A 19,753-nucleotide genomic window follows, 5' to 3' on the forward strand; every position below is an offset into this window, starting at 1 on the left:
AGAAAGTGAAACATGGTAATATGAGAAGATGATTGGTGGGCAGAGAGTAAGAGCCTGTTTAGATTGATAAGAGAAGGCTTTCTAAAGTTCTGTATTGAATATTATGTGATGTTTAAACATTGGTTTAAACATGAAACAGGTTGGTGATATGTCTGCACAATGGAATATTACTCAGTCATAAAAGGGAATGAAATTCTGATATGTACTACAACATAGATTAATTTTGGAAACATGCCAAGCAAAATATAACCCAGACACAAAAGGACAAATGTTGTATGATTCCATTTATATAAGGGATCTAGACTAGGCAGACTCACAAAGACAGAGATGGATTAGAACTTACCAGGGCTGGGCCAGGAGGGGCTCGGGGAATAGGGAGTTACTGTGTAACGGGTACTGATTTTCTGGGTGGGTGATGGAAGAGGTTTAGACATAGATAGTTGTGGTGCTTGCATAACATTGTGAATGTAATTAATGCCACTGAACTGAACCCTTAAGGACATTAAATTATAAAGTTTTATGTTATATATGTATATCTCCAATAAAATATTTTAATGTCTATATAAAAACAGCTTTCTAAATAAAACTGAAGGGATTTATCTTTATATGGCAAATGCTTAGTTATTAAATGTATCACTAATATCCTAAGACACTGTATACACCTAGGGTGATCAGTTTTTTTTTTTTAAATGCTTATTTTTGAGAGAGGGAGTAAGAATGGTTTAGGGGCAGAGAGAGAAGAGGGAGAGAATCTCAAGCAGGCTCTGCACTCACAGTCCTGACGTGGATCTCAGTCTCACAAACTGTGAGATCATGACCTTAGCCGAAATCAAGAGCCAGATGCTTAACTGACTGAGCCTCCCAGACACCCTAGGATGATCAGTTTTTAATAGTGTGGGAAGTCCATATTTTATTTTATCGTTTTTGTTTATTTTAAAGTTTATTTATTTGGAGGGAGGGAGGGAGAGAGGGAGAGAGAGAGAGAGAGAGAGAGAGAGAGAGAGAGAGAGAGAGAGAAAACAAGAACCAGTGGGTGAGGGGCAGAGAGACAGAGACAGAGAGCCCAAGGCAGGGCTCAGCCCTCAAAATGTGAGATCGTGACCTGAGCCAAAGTTGGATGCTTAACTGACTGAGCCACTGTGGCACCATGGAAGTCCTTCTTTTGTTTTGTTTTATTTTGTTTTGTTTCATTTCGTTTCGTTTCGTTTTGTTTCGTTTCATTTCATTTCAATTTCTTTATTTTATTTTATTTTATTTTATTTTATTTTATTTTTTATTTAAATGTTTATTTTTGGGAGTATGCACATGAGCAGGGGAGGAGCAGAGAGAGAGGAAGAGAGAATCCCAAACAGGCTGTGCACTGACAGCAGTGAGTATGATGAGGGGCCCAAACTCACGAACCATGAGATCATGACCTGAGCCGACACCAAGAGTCGGACACTTAACCGACTGGGCCACCCAGGCACCCCCAGAAGTCCAGATTTTAAATAGTAATCTTGATAATTAAAAAATTGTTCTTGCTGATTTGTCAGATAATAGATTTCCTTGTTTGAAACCTCATTAGGTGGCTGCTGAGGAGCTCCTGAAGAACAGAAGTGTCACACTGTGACATTTTCATGTTTACTTGTGCTTGCAGGAATAGAAATACCAATTTTTTAAGCTACTTTCTCATTTTGTGATGGTTAGTTTAAATAAAATTTAAAGTTACCGTCCTGGCAGTGTATTCGAGTAGCTGTTTGTCTCCCCTCCATAACCTCATTTCAAACCTATAGTTGCCTTAATGGAGAAAATGCTACTTACAGGGGTTTACTTAGCTATTAGAAAAAGGTTTATCTCGTTTTTCAGGAGCCAGAGAAACAGACTACCCTGCGGGAGAGGAGCTTTCAGAATCTGGACAGGTAGACAAAGCATCTCTGTGTGGCAGCGTGACCAGCAACAGCTCAGCAGAGACAGACAGCCTGTTGGGGGGCATCACCGTAGTTGGTTGTTCTACAGAAGGTGTGACAGCAGCCGCCACTTCCCCTAGTACCAACGGTGCTTCTCCAGTGATGGAAAAACCACCAGGTATCTCTCTCCTCCTTACATGTCTTCAGTGTCCGGAGTCTGAGCCTGTCTCACGTGTCTCATTATGGACTCATACTTAATGTAGGTCTTGAAGTGACGAGGATGAAAGAGCTTGAAAGAAGACACTGTGATGACTGTTAAGGATTCTAGTATCTCATGATACAGTGTGGAGGAGGACGGGGTCGGTGGAGTGGAATTCTACGGGGGTGTTTTGTGCGGGGAAACTATTGGGAGGAAAGCTCAAATTCCGAATGGCTAGCATGTGTTATTTATTTTGTAGAAAAGGAAGCAGAAAATAGTGAGGTTGATGAGAACGTTCCAACAGCAGAAGAAGCTACGGAGGCTACAGAAGGCAATGCAGGGACAGCTGAAGACACCGCGGACGCCTCCCAGCCTGGCGTCTACACAGAGCATGTCTTCACGGACCCCCTGGGGGTTCAAATCCCAGAGGACCTCTCGCCTGTGTATCAGTCAAGGTATATGGATGGGTCGGCAACTCAGGAAACCAGATAAGTGTTTATGTAAAAGGAACCAGAATCCTCTCAAGCAGCCACGGGATTCCCGCTAATGGGATCGTGGCAGACTGTGGTGTCATTATGCATTCCCAGTGTGTCTGTGTCTCCACTTATCCTTCCGCTGCATTCGCTCTGGATTTCCACTCCCTCCTTGCCCCCCTTCAATGTGTTCTTTATTCTAACAACTTAAAAAAAAAAGTCTTACCTGGTCAAAATCTTCCTGGCCATTTTCTCCTCTCATATGATTTCTTTTTTCATTTCCATTCAAACTGTGATTGTGCCATTTTCCTTCCAGTCCTCCTCTTACTTCAACCCTAGTTATCTACAAAATTGGCAGTTTAGATTTCCCATGTGAGCTTGGATGACTTTTGTAAAGTTTGTTTTCTGGCAAACAGCTCTTCCTTTTTATTTTTTAATTTTTTTAATGTTTATTTATTATTGGGAGACAGAGAGAGACAGAGCATACGCATGAGAGGGGCAGAGGGAGGAGGAGATACAGAATCCGAAGCAGGCTCCAGGCTTTGAGCTGTTAGCACAGAGCCCGACGCAGGGCTTGAACTCACGAACCGCAAGATCGTGACCTGAGCCAAAGTCGGATGCTTAATCAACTGAGCCATCCAGGCGCCCCAAACAGCTCTTCCTTTAAAGTGTTTGATAATACCGGCCCATTTAGTGAATTCTTTAATTTTATTTTCTGCCTTCTCTAGGCCTTTATAGAAAGCTGATGGGGATACATTTAAATGTGATTCTTTTTACAATTTAATAGTCTTCCTCTTAGTTTATAGAATAGTCAAGGGCCTATTAACATTTGTTAATTTAAGAATAAACTCATCTTTTTAGAATTAGCAGGTATGTTTTGGATTTGATAGCTCAGTTATCTTTTTCTAAAAATATTCTGACAATCCAAAAGAAAGAAGGTCTTGGGAGAGAATGCAAGCATGTTTTAACTTAATACTTTATTTTAGAAAATTCTTTATACTCATTCCTTTGTGTGTGTATATGATTTTTAAACAAACCATCCTTTCCTCTGCTTCCCCCCGCCCCCCCGCCCCAAGAAAAAACTTATAAAATTCAAAAGAACCGTAAAGGAGAGCCATAATCATAGTCTGGATATTAACTGCTATATTTCATTACTGTGTCTTAACTCCCTTATGTGCACCTTGGTCCTCTCTAGTATGTTAATGTTACTTCTGGTATAACTATTGAAATACTTATTATAAGCACTTAAATTTGGCTTTTCTGGAAGTCTAGTGTTTGATTTTATTTTTTCCAAGTGTTAAACTAAAATATAGAAGTGTTCAGTCTCTGGAAACTAGCTAAGCTTACTGCAATCTTTTGCCTTTCCCCACCTTTCCCAGTAATGACTCAGATGCGTATAAAGATCAGATGTCAGTATTGCCAAATGAACAAGACCTGGTAAGAGAAGAAGCCCAGAAAATGAGTAGCCTTTTACCAACTATGTGGCTTGGAGCTCAGAACGGCTGGTAGGTGCTGGCTCTTTTAATATTGAAGTATCTTTAGTTTTTGACTCTTGCTTTTGGAATCAGAAGATGAGTAAGTAAAATGTGGTACATCGGCGTACAACGAAATATGCAGAGAACTCAAGTACATGCAGATTTTGCGATGATGTTCCAGCTACCTCATAAACTGGACTTGCGCTGCGTATGAATGGTAAATCATATAGTTCTTTGTCATAGAATGTTCTCTTTACATAATTCTCTTGGAGGAAGAGGTAAATAAAACTTTAAAATCTGGGTGATCCAGAAATAGAAGATCCTGGACAGCACAGAGACAGAATTATTGATGCACAGAAGGTTTATATAGCTAGAGTGTATTCAAGAAGTACCAGTGATTAAACGAATCTTTTTGGCTGGGGGAAGGCCCAGTTCCAAACATAACCACTTGGTAGAGTTACTACGAAAACCAGGACAGATCCCTGTCTCAAAGCCTAGGAGATAACTAACATTACATAGCTTATTCACATTCTAGTGCTGTGCGGAGATTCAGAAAATTGTGCTTTCCTGCAGGTCAAGCAAGGTCACTAGTGCGTCTTTTCCATAGGGGTCTAATACTACAAGATGGAGGGACAGCAAACTTTTCTATGAAGGATCAGATAAGAAATACGTTAGGCTTTGTGGCCATATAATCTCTGTAGCAACTTCTCAACTCCATTGTGGTGGCACAGAAACAGCCATGGCCGTGACCGTGCATAAGTAGATGAGTGTGACTGTGTTTCAGTTACACTTCATGGACACTGAAGGTTGAGTTTCACATGTCTCAGATGTCATAAAATACTCTTTTGATTTTGTTTTCCCAACTGTTTAAAATGTAAAGACCATTTTTATCTTGCACACTGTACTGAGGCAGATGAAGGGCTAGATTTGGCCTGCGGGGCATAGCTTGCCACTCTCTGATGTAATAAACCAGACTGTTATCAGACAGTTATAGTTCCGTGTGGTAGAAAAGTAAGGTAATTTTTTAAAAAGGAGGTTAGCCAAGGATCCTGAAGTATGTTGTAACCTGAAACTAACCGATCATGTGTTATTCTAGTTCTGGCTTTTCATTCTTCTGTGTTTCTGTTTGCTCAAGCGGCTGATTTCTCTGCATTAGACTCTCGCTGTTTGTTATTTCCTAAGATTTTTGTGGTAATTCTTCTTTCCTCCTAAAGGGACTTTGGTCATTGTGAGATGTAAGCAGCGACTTGATGTTCTCTGTGCCTTACCAGTCTTGATTTTGATCTTGCAGTCTGTATGTGCACTCTTCTGTAGCCCAGTGGAGAGGATGCCTCCATTCCATTAAACTTAAAGATTCGATTCTCAGTATTGTGTAAGTTTTATTTTAGAAATTCTTCCTTTTACAAATATGTATTTTGATATAAACTATCTTTTAAGCCTATTTAAGCTGACATGTGCTTCACGATTAAGTCAGTATCCAGATTTTTTTTTTAAACCCTCTTCATGGAGTCAGAGAAGACGAATGAGATTCAGACTCTTACTAGAAAGTAAAATAGTCCTTTTTTTTTTTTTTTAATGTTTATTCATTTTTGAAAGACAGAGAGAGACGGAGCACAATCAGGGGTGGGGCGGACAGAGAGGGGGACACAGAATCTGAAGCAGGGTCCAGGCTCTGAGCTGTCAGCACAGAGCCCGACGTGGGGCTCAAACTCACGAACTGCGAGATCATGACCTGAGCCGAAGTCAGATGCTCAACTGACTGAGCCACCCAGGTGCCCCGAGAGTAAAATAGTTCTTAAGTAGAGCTTTAAGTGACACTTGCCAGGTTGATTCCTCACCATAGTGTGAGCTCTTTAGTACTCTGGAACCTATTTATGTTTGTTTTAGGATACTTTTTATACTTTGTACTTTGTGAATATGTTGATTGGGGCATTGATTCACTAGTCTGTTTCCATATGTTGACTATCAAAAACTCCAAAGTCCACTCAAGGAGTCTGTCTCTGGTCTGTGGACCTTTTGCAGTGAGAGAAGCTTGGGCCAGAAAGTAAAACCACTGAGTCACCACACAGGCTGTTTATTTAGTTCAGCTGACATTTTCATAGCAAGACTTTCTCAATCTGTTGGTCTCGGGGTTGTGAGTTTGAGCCCCACGTTGGGTGTAGAAATTACTTAAAAATAGAAAAGAGTGTATTATTTGGGTTCTGGTGTAAGCTCCTTGTCTATCATGGGTTGGCCCTCTGAGAGCCTCTGAACTTCTAGCTCAGTAGCATGTGGCACCTCCCACATTCCCACACGGAGCGCTCTGAAACCCCGTTTCCTGTTCGCAGACATGTGAAAGGGATTGTGTTAGTGGCCCTGGCTGACGGCACCCTCGCAATCTTTCACAGAGGAGCTGGTGAGTTGTTACGAATATAGAGTGTGCACTAATCTGTTGCTTTGCAAAAGCATTTTCTAGCAGATTAGCTCTGTTTTAAAGAAATGATACTTAATAGGAGAAAGAGTAAGGGTTTAAACTGAGTGCTAACAGTGTATGACTTTAGTAGATATGTGCGTGCATATAGTTTATCGTTTCAAGGTGCTCTTGCTAATGTGATACGGAGGCACCTGTTTCTTGTTAGTATACTTAATTAGGAGAAGTTTAGGGAGAGGAAATGCTTTCTCTTTTTCAATATTTTAAACACTAATTTACAACCACTTAGATTTGGAAAGTTTTTAAGTTTTTAATTGGATATGGTGTAATCATTTTCATGTCATGTTATTTATATCCTTCCTCTTTTTACAACCAGTATATCTGTCATCAGCAGACAGGGGCTGGTGGAGGTCCAGAAACGTGCCTTAAGTTAAAGAAAATAGGGAATTGAGCCTGCAATACTTCCTAACTCCTTGGTACATGTATCAGCCAAAATGATCATTCATTTTCTAGGTAGAAATTAGATTGCTAGAGCAGGAGAATATTCTATAAACATAGATACACTGAATTCAGATTTTAGCAGGGCTTTTCCCAAAGTCTCCTATCTTTCTGGGCTTGGGAAAATGTGGGGTAGATGATGTTTGGGTGTCTTTGTAACCGGTCCCTAGAGATTGCTGGTTAATGACTCCGTATAGTCAGAGAGTGAGGGTGCTCAGTTTTACGTTGCTCCGACCCTTGTAGACTTTGTGTGAGCTTAATCCTCACAGCAACTTCTGAGGAGGGTCCTGTTGTCATCCTCATAGGTGAGGAAAGTGGAGGCACAGAGGCTTTTATTCACGCCACAGTCAGCTAATAAGTACGAAAGCTTAGAAAAAATGTGGTAGTGGTAGTAAATGTTTTGGCAGGCTGAATCCAAAATTATATTAAGAAAACAGACAACATACATGATGTAATATGTTTAAATATAAAGTTCTGCATTGGGGTTCAGAAGAGTAAAAAGGGGGGCAACTTGTCTGAAGAATGAAAAGTACCCAACGGTTGACCACAAACTCAGTATGAGTTACTAAACATCTTTTTATTTTTTAAGTTTATTTATTCATTTTGAGAGAGAGAGCACAAGTGGGGGATGGGCAGAGAGAGAGGGAGGGAGGGAGAGAATTCCAAGCAGCCTCCAAGCTGCCAATGCAGAGCCCGATGTGGGGCTTGAACTCAAAAACCGTGAGATCAGGACCTGAGTTGAAACCAAGAGTTGGACACTTAACTGACTGAGCCACCTGGATGCCCCTGAGTTACTGAACATATTAAGCCTCATAGAAATCCATGTGCAGGACAGGGCTGGTGATAATCCTGCCCCACTCTGGTGGACAAACAACATGTTAAAGGAACACGGACAAGGCAGAGTTAGGATGAAGGGTCTGTAAACTGGGATGTGTACAGAGCACATGCCAAGAATGATTAATTTTGAGAGGAGAAAACATAGGGCAGTAACAAAAAAGTGGGACTGGATTATTCTATTTCCATTGGGCAAAACTACAGACTAATGGGTGATTATATACAAGGAGGCAGACTTGAGCTAGTCAGGCATGGGGAATATTTTTTCGGACAATTCATAGCTTTTGCAAAATGCAGCAGCTGCTTTGTGAGGCAGTATGTTTTCTTTCACTGAAATAGTTCAAGCAAGGTCTACAAAGCAAGTTTACAGTGGTTGATTCCCATTTGTATTTCTGTCATCACTAAAATGACTATGTGCGTAATTCCTAAAGTGTTAGCAACAAGTTGTCCTTAACATCTACCCAAGAAACATCAAAATGCAAGTCAGTGAGAGAGATATTATCCAAAGAATTATACTAATTCTTAGTGGAATAATATGGAATAATAATTATTCCATTCTAATTCTGAAACTATTATTATAAGCAGATAACTTACTGCTGATTTATCCCATCACTGCTGTTGTTAGTGTGGAGATCCAGGCACCAGGTGGCTCACGGGACCAGATGACCTGTGACATCTCTTTCCCAACTTTGCAGTAGACAGAATGAGAGTCCGTCTCTGCAAAGAAAAGATAAAGTGACTACATGGTATTTTGCGGTGCTTCATCAATAAATTTATCAATTCACGCAAATAGAATGTTTCTTGTGTTAAAATTGAGGAAAAGGTGATGTGCATTAACTAATAATCCATTTCTTGTTTTAAAGATGGGCAGTGGGATTTGTCAAACTACCACCTGTTGGACCTTGGACGGCCTCACCATTCTATTCGGTGCATGACTGTGGTCCATGACAAAGTCTGGTGTGGCTACAGGAACAAAATCTATGTGGTTCAGCCAAAGGCTATGAAAATAGAGGTAAGTGAACCCATGCATGCTTCCAGTACTTACTGAATTCGTATTTTCTGGAGACGCTAAGACTCTAATTATTTTTAGATTCTTCAGAAACTGTTTTCTGAGTCTGTGTGTTTTAGGACGCTTGAGTGATGATATTGGACTACACCTTAGCTTTCTGTGTTACTTCATCTCTCTTGCCACTTACGACTGTGGTGGGAAGTGGTTTGTTTTGTTTTTTTAGGAAGGAGGATGCACGCATGAATTTTTTTAATTTTAATTTTTTAATTTTAATTTTTTTTAATGTTTCTATTTATTTTTGAGAGAGAGAGACAGAGCATGAGCAGGGGAGAGACAGAGAGAGGGGGAGACACGGAATCCGAAGCGGGCTCCAGGCTCTGAGCTGTCAGCACACAGCCTGAAACAGGGCTTGAACCCACAAACCATGAGATCACGACCTGAGCCGAAGTTGGCTGCTCAGCCGACTGAGCCACCCAGGCACCCCCACACATGAATGTTTAAATGTGTGTCTGAATATCTATGGATACATATGTGTATGATTCGGACACAGGGTTCTTGATAGGTTTAATTTTGTGTGGGTTGTTTGGGACGAGGCTTCTCCAGGCTCCGCTGCCCCACATGTATGCAGGCAGACCCCTCTCTATGTGTCCTAGACTGAGAAATAAGATTGCAGTGGGAATTTGTTGTGAAAATAAAAACCTCTCGGCATTGCTTTCTTACAAGTTTGGCCACAATACGTAAATTCATTCTAATAATTTTTAAAAAAGGAAAACAGCAGGAAAATTTTAAGGTCAAAGTCCTTATTCCTTTGTTCCCAATCCCATTCTGTTCCCTAGAAGTCCCAAAGTTAATCACTTGGTGGGTTTCTTTACCCCCAAATCCGTTTCCTCCATGCAGGTATACACATGCACAGGCAGCATTGTAGGTTCCTTTTTGTTTAATTATAAATAGGCTCTTACTTCATGCTTTGCTTTACGACAGTACAAAATACTGAGATCAAATTCACCCTTTTTGTTGGACTTGTTACAGAGTCCGGATATGCCAGTATTCCTTTCGCAAGTTGATCCCTACACAGTGCTGAAATCTAGCACCCGTTGTTTGTTCTTTGTTTTGTTTTGTAGTCTGGAGTAAGAAAAGTGTGTATGTAAGAGTAATCACATTTATTTAGTAAATGCTATTTAGGCTCCTCTTTTAAAATATTCAGTCTGTCAAATTGTTGTGTAAATTAGCTCAGTTTTTAAACACGAACTCTTACGTAATCAAAGTAACATTGTGATTGAACAATCTTTCCTAGAAATCATTTGACGCGCACCCCAGGAAGGAGAGCCAGGTGCGGCAGCTTGCGTGGGTGGGGGACGGAGTGTGGGTCTCCATTCGTTTGGATTCCACGCTCCGTCTCTATCATGCACATACTTATCAACACCTACAGGATGTGGACATTGAGCCTTATGTAAGCAAAATGTTAGGTAAGCTTCCAAAGCATTCTATCTTTATCGGATGGAGAAAATGTTTTATTTTTAAATGGTCTCAGATGCTAGGTAGAGCCAATGAATAAGTTGCCTCAGGACTAGTGAGCCATTATCACTGGACATGCCAGGCAGATGCCCCATGTGCCCCGTGGTCCTTGACAGAAACTTGGGATCATTTTTGACTCCTCTCTGTTCCCCACACCTAATCCATCACTGGGAGCTGGTCAAGTCTGCCTCCAAAAATACCTTCAATCAGTTACTTCTTTATCTCTACCATCACATCCCTGTAGGCCAGGCTGTCTTCCTTACCCCCCTGGATATCCATGAACCTCCTAACCGGTCTCTGTGTTTCCACTCCAGTCTGTTCTCTGCGTAGTAACCAATGTGCAAAGACCACCATGACATACTTATGTAATGCCAGCCACTTCCAGAATATTCCTGCCTTTAGATGAGGTGATGTTTTGTGACACCACCACAAAGAACTGGTCCCATGGCCTGGACCACTCTCAAGCTCACCAAGTTCTTGCCCATTTCAGGTCCCCCACGTGTGCTATTATACTGTGCCTGAGAAGTTCTTTTTGGCCCCTTTTTACTTGGCTTTCAGGTCATAGCATACATGTCACATCCAGGACAGACCTTTCCTGATCTTCTAATTTGATTTAAGGTCCTCTTCCTACTTTTTCTTCATGGGATTATCATTATAGTGGTTGCACCAATACTATTTACTATTTGATTCTTGTTCATTGTCTGTCTCCCCCAAAGACCATAAGCCCATGAAAGGCAGGGACCATCGCTGGCTTGTTCCCTGCTGTAGCCTAATTTAGCACTCTGTGATGGTTAAGAATGTCATAAACACAAGCCAGTTTCAGGGTATACTATGACTATAGGTTAAAGATCTCTAGCTTAGACTGAATGGTCGTTAAGGCTCCTTGTAACTTCTAACACTCTGTGATCATGTTCTCGGTTCCTATAAGTAGATCCTGTGAGTGACTAAATGCTATTTGTCTTCAATGTATTATTACCTATTTATGAGTTACTCTTTCAAGTCTCAGAAAATAAGATCAGTTGTAGAAATTCCCTTCAAATGAAAAAGTGCATCCCATCTCCCTACATTATGTGTCTGTGGTACCTAAAATTTCTAAACTGCTGCAGAATCGAAGTATGTAAACAAGGAAAGAATACACGTTTTGACTAAGATTGTTTTTATCTCTGCAAGGAAATTTAAGGCAAAGCAGAACTCTTACAGCTTATAAAAACAAAGGACATTTGATTTTCCAATCTAGCAAACTGTTTTTGTTGAGTTGTTTTTTGTTTTATTAATTTTTTTTTAAGTTTATTTTTACTTATTCTGAGAAAGAGATATTGAGCAGGGGGAGTGGCAAAAGGGAGACAGAATCCCAAGCAGGCTCCGCACTGTCAGCACAGAGCCCACTGTGGGGCTCCAACTCACAAACTGTTAGATGTGACCCGAGCCGAAGTCAAGAGTTGATTGCTTAACCGACTGAGCCACCCAGGTGCCCCACTGTGTTTTGTTTTATTTTGGGTTTGGTTTGGAGTTTGGATTTTGCAGCTCCCTAATTAAATCTTGTGTCCTACCTCCTGATCAACAGAATTTTCTTTCTGGATGGTAATGTGATGTCAGCCACTTTTCGAATTTTCTTTTTTCATTAACCGTGAATTATCAGACAGGTGTTGTAAAGCCCACTGAAAATGTGCTTTGATGTGCACCTTCAGGAAACATCCAACCGACTCTGGTCGACATTCCCGTCTCTTGTGTTAATCCAGCCATTCTGTGAGGGACTTGGAACCGAAAACATCATTTGCTCTAGTTTCTCAATAAAAAATTTCCCCCCTGCTCTACAGGTACTGGAAAACTGGGCTTCTCGTTTGTGAGGATCACAGCTCTTATGGTGTCTTGCAATCGTTTGTGGGTGGGGACAGGAAATGGTGTCATTATCTCCATCCCATTGACAGAAAGTAAGTATATTTTTAGCTGAATGCCACAGTACAGACAGAAGAGTTGCAGGAGGTAGTTGTGTCCAGAATTCAGGCAGAAGGAATGGTTTTGGCATTGGCAAATCTGTGGTAATTCAGAAAATCAAGCCGGTGACAAAGACCTAACTATTGTCCTTTCGTGACTTATACGAAACCTATAAACTGTAGCGAATACCAGTGTCCCTGCATCGGGACCAACATTTGTAACTAAACACGTTGCATTGCAAGAAGCTCCTTTTCTCAATTCAGGAATCCCAGTCCTATTTCCTCCTTTAGAAGAAGGTTCGAGTCCGGCTTTCTTCCAGTGTTAATACATCAATATCCGGAACCAGTGCCTAGAATCATTCTGGTGTTTCATCTCTCCAGCTGTTACTTTACTTCTACTCGGTTTATTTGAGGTTTAGAAAATGTTGTGGGAAGTTTCTAAGGTCAGCAAGCAAGCACTTACGCTGGAGACAAGCCTTCTCTCCTGTATGTGTAAATGGTGTGAACAAAATGTACATTGTATGTTTTTTAGATTATGTTTCATTATTGTTACTTTTGTGAACAAAGTATATACATTGTATGTTTTTCATATTATGTTCCATTACATTGATTATTCATCCAGTGAGCATTTTTGTGTTACAGAATTCATGGGCAGGGAATGTTTTGAAAACAAGTGCCCTAAGTCCACACACTAACATCCCAGAATTTCCCTACCTTTCTTCAGGGGGCAGACAGGAGGTGTGGAAGGTGGTCTATCTGGAGCTTTTGAAGAACCTTAATTCTTTTTTGTTTTCTTTTTCTTTTTTGTTTCTTTTTACTTATTTTGAGAGAGAGAGAGATAGAGAGCAAGAGGGGGAGGGGCAGAGAGAGAGGGAGACAGAATCCCAAGCAAGCTCTGCACCATCTTTACAGAATGCAAGATCATGACCTGAGCTGAAGAGTCGGCCACTTAACCGACTGAGCCATACACGTGCCTCTGAAGAATCTAAATTCTTAATCCCAGCAGTCTTTTCTGTAATTACTTATAAACCTACATGAGTTCATTTCAGTTCTTTGTAAAAGAGAGTTCCATTTTAGCAAAGCCATTTGAACAAGATTTCTTCTTCTTTGTTTTAAATGTTTATTTAGTTTTAGTTTTGAGAGAGAGAGTGAGCAGGGGAGGGGCAGAGAGGGGTGGGGAACAGAGCATCTGAAGCAGGCTCTTATGCTGACAGCAGCAAGCCCAATGCAGGGCTTGAACCCACGAACCATGAGATCGTGACCTGAGCTGTCAAAGTTGGACGTTCAATCGGCTGAGCCACCCAGGTGCCTCTTGAACAGGATTTCTTAAAGGAAAAGGGGAAATAATAGCATTTAGAAAGTGCTCTCTGTTAAGTTGTTCTTTGAAATTGCTTTATAATTAAGAAAAGCAAAATCCCAGTAAATCAAATTGTCCTTTTTGAGCAGAGATATTCTACAGAGGCTTTGGTAAGAACTTTTCATGTTGGTATTATACCAAGCTGGACTTTGTTAGTGTAGTCAGGGGCTTGGAGTGCCAAGCTGGCAGCTGGAAGAGAAGCCGCGAGAGTGGAGGCTCATGGTGGTGTTGTTCCCTGCCGTGCGCCTCTCCATGTCCCTTTCCTCCTCTCTCACTGTAGCTGTAATCCTCCACCAGGGACGCTTACTGGGGCTGAGGGGTAAGTGCAGATCCTGAACCCAGCTCTTCTTCCTGGCTTTTGATGGCCACTGGGAGGCTGTCCTCTGGCTCTAGATGCCCTCTTGAATGTTCTTAAATGCCATCCACTCGCAGTCACTGCATCGCAGCAGGTGTCCTGTCCGTTTTGTTTTTTAATATTTGTTACACGGCCACCAAACTACTGCTCAGCGGCTTAGTGTATTTATCATCTTTTGTTGCAGCTGAACTTTCTTTCGGACTTTGTTTTCCTTCCAGTAAAAACACGAAACATCTCTTAAAACTGTCATTAATCTCCATTGTTTACTCTTGTTACCAGCCATGTTTCTTTCATTCACTTACTGGCCCATGGAATGGGGATGTTTTGTGAGTCTGGTTGTTCTAAAATAATGCAGCAAACCACCAGTCTGGTATAAATAAAAGCCACCTTATTGTCGTGGCTGGATCCTTTAAACACAGCTTTTTACCACCCACCCCCCACCCCCCAAGAGAGATATTCTTACCACAGGGGAGAAAAATCAGAAGGTAGACTATGAAATTTTTATTGAAAAATATACAAATTTACTTTAAACGGTGTAACTGGTTAGTCTTCTAAAATGGGGATTAAAAAAACAACAACAACATAAAATAGACATCCCTAAGATTCAAATCTGGGTTTTTTTTAAATGTTGCCTTTTTTTTTTTTTTTAATTAATAGATATGTTTAAAAAGTAAGCTTAGTTATTGCTAGACTGGCAAAATCCCCTACTCCATTTACTGAGGTACTTAAAAATAACTAGCATGCTATATTATCTTTTTTTTCCCAGCTTTGTCTTGAGTTGGCATTGCTGCCCTTGTTTTTATCTCAACTGGCTGTAGCTTTTAGATAATATCATAAGGATTAACCAGTAACATCCTGCATCATCACTGTTTCCTAGGGGGAAATATTTGGTATTTGGTTTTTCTGTTGCAGCAAATAAAACCTCAGGAGCACCAGGAAATCGTCCTGGAAGTGTAATCCGCGTATATGGTGATGAAAACAGCGATAAAGTGACTCCAGGGACATTTATACCCTATTGTTCAATGGCACATGCCCAGCTTTGCTTCCACGGGCACCGGGACGCAGTGAAATTCTTTGTGGCAGTCCCAGGTGGGTTAGATTATTCTGTCGAGAAGTTGCATGTAATCATGTCTTCTATCCCTTGGTCCACTATCTAGTCTAATGCTAAGTACTGGTATTACAGATAATTCCAATACATTATATGAAAAGTTGTATAATTGGAGGTTTTTTATAATGGATAAAGCACTATAGGGATATTTGAATGAAATTGCTTTGGAATCTCTCCTCTCTCCCCCAAGACGAACTTGTTGATTTTTATGTAAGAGACGTGCTTGCTTTTGAAAAGCAGTGGTACTATGTTGTCACCGCAGGGTTCCAGAAATGGTCCTGGCCGAATAAAGGAGATGGCTAGAAGGAAGCCCCTGTCATCAGAATTGTGTACAGGAAGGGATGGAGAACACACTCGGGTGCCTGTAGCACTGTTGTGGCAAAGAGCAGCAGGCTAGGGGTCCCTGCCTTGCTGCTCACGTAGTTCTCTTGAGCAGGTCACTTAACCTCTGTGACTGGTCCTCATTTCCTTTTTTTTTTTTTTAACTTTTTTTTTTTTAACGTTTATTTATTATTGAGAGACAGACATGGAGCGTGAGCAGGGGAGGGGAAGAGAGACGGGGAGACACAGAATCAGAAGCAGGCTCCAGGCTCTGAGCTGTCAGCACAGAGCCTGACATGGGGCTCCAACTCACGAACTGTGAGATCATGACCTGGGCCGAAGTCCGTCGCTTAACCGACTGACCCACCCAGGCGCCCCCTTTTTTAAGAATCTTTTTAATGTTTATTTCTTTTTGAGAGAGAGAGAGAGAGAGAGAGAGAGAGAAAGACAAAGCACAAGCAGGGGATGGGCAGAGAAAGAGGGAGACACAGAATCTGAAGCAGGCTCCGGGCTCTGAGCTGTCAGCACAGAACCCAGCGTGGGGCTCGAACCCACGGACCATGAGATCATGACCTGAGCCGAAGTCAGACGCTTAACCAACTGAGCCACCCAGGTGTTCCTCTGGTCCTCATTTCCTAAGTGGATGTGACTGATCTCTGCTCTGCTGACCTCACTTGTGGTGAAAATTAATGAAAGTGCTCTAGAACTATAAAGCACCATGTAGGTGAGAGGCGTAGTGGTGATATCCGGTGACAAATGTTCTGTCCACTGACGATACTAAACTGATGTGACTGACCACCTGCAAGCAGGACCCACGCCTGGAAGTTTTCCCCCTAGGGTTTCTGTCCCATTTCATGCTCAAAGATTCGACCTTACAACTTAAACTTTAGAGTAAATGGCACATGTACTAGTAATTTATTTGCCTAATCTAAATTACAAATAAGATGTATTTTTCTTAAATATGAGAGGAAAACCATGGATTTGAAATATTTGAAATATTAATTATGAATATCCAAACTCATAGCACTTAAGTTGAAGACCTTTTCCAGTGTCTTACACAAATTCACATGTACCTTTTCTGGAGCCCCTCAGATCAAACGATGTAGATTGTAATACTCTGAAGCAGGCAGCTATGACCTGCCTGGCCATACACAGGTCTCATAATGGATTTGGATCCATTCCTGCTTTGGCGCAACATGGCTCTACTTAGATCTTCAAATTGGGTTCTTATGACTCTTATAGGTGTTTTCTGATCACGTAGAGGCTTCTGGCATTCCCAATACTTTGGTTGTATCACAATATGTTTACCTTTTTATTCAACTTTCTGAAAATATTCAGAGAAAATGAGCCTTCCCCCACCCCAGTCCGTGATAAGTAATAGTCACTTCTTTTCTGGCACAAATAGGTCAAGTCGTCAGTCCACAAAGTGGCAGTGGTGGCACAGATCTAACAGGTGACAGAGCAGGGCCATCTGCACAGGAGCCTGGCAGCCAGACGCCCTTGAAGTCTATGCTCGTCATCAGTGGAGGAGAGGGCTACATTGACTTCCGAATGGGTAAGTCGTTGGTTCTGGGAGCTCGGTTTCCATTGTGTTCTGTAACCCCGTGCTGCCAGCACGGAGCCCGACACGGGGCTCAGACTCTCCAACCACGAGAGCATGGCCTGAGCCAAAGTCCACAATTGAACACTTAACCGGCTGAGCCACCCAGGCACCCCTAGCATAACGTTTTTAAATGTAAAAACCAGACCAGAGTTTTTACGTTCTTAGATTGTGTCTTGAGCCTTTTAAAGCATGCCCCAGCACACAGTTTGACCTTGCTGTGGAAGGAGGTGGGTAAAGGAGAGTCTGGCCTGCGGAGAAACATGCAAACCTTGAGGTGCTTTTCCGCTGTCCCTGTTCCCGGCTCATGGTAGCGATGTTTTCTTTGCCCCGCTGACGTTCAGGGGAGACACGTGACAAAACTACAGCAGGTGGGCGGTGTGTCTTGGCCCCTGAGGCCAGAAGTAGGGAGGGTTCCGCCAAAGAGCCTGTGCCATGAGACCAGTTGTTCAGCTGGTTAGAATAGCCCTGCTCTGCTGCAGCAACACCGCTGATGCACCTTTGCTTTTGTTTTTGTTTTTTTTATTTTCTTTACATGTTTGTTTATTTTTGAGAGAGAGACAGAGCGTGAGTAAGGGAGGGGCAGAGAAGGAGGGAGACACAGAATCGGAAGCGGGCTCCAGGCCCTCCGCTGTCAGCTCAGAGCCTGACTCGGGGCTTGAACTCAGAAACCGTGAGATCGTGACCTGAGCTGAAGTCAGGCGCTTAACCGACCGAGCCCCCAGGCGCCCCCTGATGATGCACCTTTGGAGAGAGGAGTATGGTTTGCTTGCACGGGGCCTTGGAGAGCAGTGTCTTTGATCAGGACCTCATTTCTCGAGTTCACTTAGCTATTTCTGGGAGAACCTATAGCCTGTCTGTGACTTCAGTCTCATTTCTTCATCACCATACTGTCCGCTCACTACCTGTCCTAAACTTGACAATCATGGGTTGAAGAAGCTCAGTGTCGGGGCACCCAGCTGGCTCAGTCGGTAGAGCGTGCGACTCTTGATCTCAGGGCTGCGAGCTCGAGCCCCATGTTGGGTGTAGAGATTGCTTAAAAATAAAATCTTAAAAACAGAAAAAAACCCAAAAACTCAGTATCTCAGTACAGTGAGTGGCGAATCTGCTGTCTCCTACTGCTAGGAGTATGTGAAACAGTTTCTGTTTCTGTGTGCTCTTATGGGTTGTCTCTGATTGGAGAGCTTTACTGTCACCGACGACAAGCAGGGGTTGCTTGGATGTAGCTAGTTTGGTGTGTGGGCGCTATCTCCACGCTTTCACATTTATAGTCCCATCTAGTCTCACTTCTCAGTTTGAAATAAATGAGAGTAGACCCTATCCCTTTGGATCGACAGAGGGTTGGATGGCTTTGACTTCTTGGCTTCTCCTCATTTCTGTTAATGTCAGCGTGCAGACGTATTGGGGTCAGTTTCCAATGTAGTATAGTGAACTCACTTTTATCCTTGTGGTCTGAAAAATGAATTCGCCTTTTTAGAGGTTGGGCGAGTGAAGGTTCTGACCCAGGGTATTTCTTGTACTGTGTGCTCTGGAAGGGGAGTCAGCCGGGTTTTGTGCACACTGTTCACAGACCTGTACATGGGCTTGCGTGTTCCATGCTCCACCTAACCCGAGTCTCCTTATCGCCCCCCAGGTGATGAAGGTGGAGAATCAGAACTTCTTGGAGAGGATCTTCCACTTGAACCTTCTGTCGCCAAAGCAGAAAGGAGTCACCTGATAGTGTGGCAAGTGCTGTATGGCAATGAGTGAGCACATAGGAAACCGGTGGAGACAGGGAAGCTGTCTCTTCTGCATGGTTTATTTTCCCTTTCCCCTTAATTTAATGCTCTCTTTGTGAAATCAGTTTCACCACATCATGTGTGAGCATTTTTTTTTTCCTGTTAACTTTCTATCACAAGACCTGTCCTTCCCGTAACAATACAGGAACTAGCTGTTTTACTGCACCAGTGTTCCAGGCGATTTCAGTACGTTATGAACAAATCAAAGAATGTTTACTCTCTGCAAACTGAATTCTAGGAAGCAATCCAGATGTGGTTCACTCTGCCACAGCTGATGTCACTCACTTCGTTTGATGGGGTCACTTTTGAGCTGTCGCTAATAATGGAATCCATGGGAACGCTTGATAAGTGGAACTATACCATTTGGTACAATTATAGTCTTCCCCGTGTATTATAAAACTGACACAAACTAGTATCAGGTGGATTATCAGGAGGTCTCTAAGTGTCCCAGGGGGCTAAAAGCTAATTGTAAATTACTTTCACTTTCAAATCTGACAAATCTTGTTTATATATGGTATATAAAACGTTGTTTTCATCAGATTTGGGGGGGGGTTTTATATTGAAGAAATTAAGACTACACTATTTAAATAAAAGATTCCTGTTTCTGACTTATTAGAGCTCTACAGTTTATGAGGCCTGCTCTCTGGATATTGTGATGATGATCCTTTCTGAGACTAGTCTCCCTCGTTTTCATACTGACGTGTCGGAAAGGGTTATCGTTGATACGGCTCAGAAGATCGCTTCAGCAATGGGAGGATTTGTCTTTGAGGAAATTGTGTTTTGGGTTCCTGTATCAATGGATGGTGGTGGTTGGTGAAGGTTTCTCCAGGTAAAACATTCACCTGTTCACCAGTGGTGCTGGGGCTGCTCTTGCCGGTTCACAAGAGTAAAGCAGCAGCCGTGATCCAGTGGCCGGTGAACTGAAGGAGGGATCTGATTAGAATCAGTATTTTCTCTGGTTCTGTGTAGAACTACAGAGCAAGTAGCCCTCGATATTTCGT

General features: G+C 42.1%; 1 protein-coding gene across 7 annotated transcripts in view; it reads left to right on the forward strand.

Moving 5' to 3' along the window:
* The window catches only part of SPAG9 (sperm associated antigen 9), a 129,022-nt gene extending 109,662 nt beyond the window's left edge, over positions 1 to 19,360 (forward strand). For 5 of the 7 annotated variants that reach the window (XM_027034130.2, XM_053211939.1, XM_053211940.1 and 2 more), the window contains 12 exons: positions 1,846 to 2,064; positions 2,345 to 2,540; positions 3,938 to 4,063; positions 5,325 to 5,405; positions 6,361 to 6,428; positions 8,639 to 8,787; positions 10,079 to 10,250; positions 12,117 to 12,230; positions 13,871 to 13,909; positions 14,858 to 15,034; positions 16,780 to 16,929; positions 18,608 to 19,360. In XM_027034130.2, the coding sequence (XP_026889931.1) occupies positions 1,846 to 2,064; positions 2,345 to 2,540; positions 3,938 to 4,063; positions 5,325 to 5,405; positions 6,361 to 6,428; positions 8,639 to 8,787; positions 10,079 to 10,250; positions 12,117 to 12,230; positions 13,871 to 13,909; positions 14,858 to 15,034; positions 16,780 to 16,929; positions 18,608 to 18,723 (1,607 nt within the window). In that variant the 3' untranslated portion in view covers positions 18,724 to 19,360. The remainder of the gene's footprint in view (positions 1 to 1,845; positions 2,065 to 2,344; positions 2,541 to 3,937; positions 4,064 to 5,324; positions 5,406 to 6,360; positions 6,429 to 8,638; positions 8,788 to 10,078; positions 10,251 to 12,116; positions 12,231 to 13,870; positions 13,910 to 14,857; positions 15,035 to 16,779; positions 16,930 to 18,607) is intronic. The other 2 variants (XM_027034132.2, XM_015084946.3) reach the window with 1 other exon arrangement.
* Positions 19,361 to 19,753: the final 393 nt, after the last annotated feature.

The sequence above is a fragment of the Acinonyx jubatus genome, chromosome E1, assembly GCF_027475565.1.
Source record: "Acinonyx jubatus isolate Ajub_Pintada_27869175 chromosome E1, VMU_Ajub_asm_v1.0, whole genome shotgun sequence".
Taxonomy (NCBI): Eukaryota; Metazoa; Chordata; class Mammalia; order Carnivora; family Felidae; genus Acinonyx; species Acinonyx jubatus.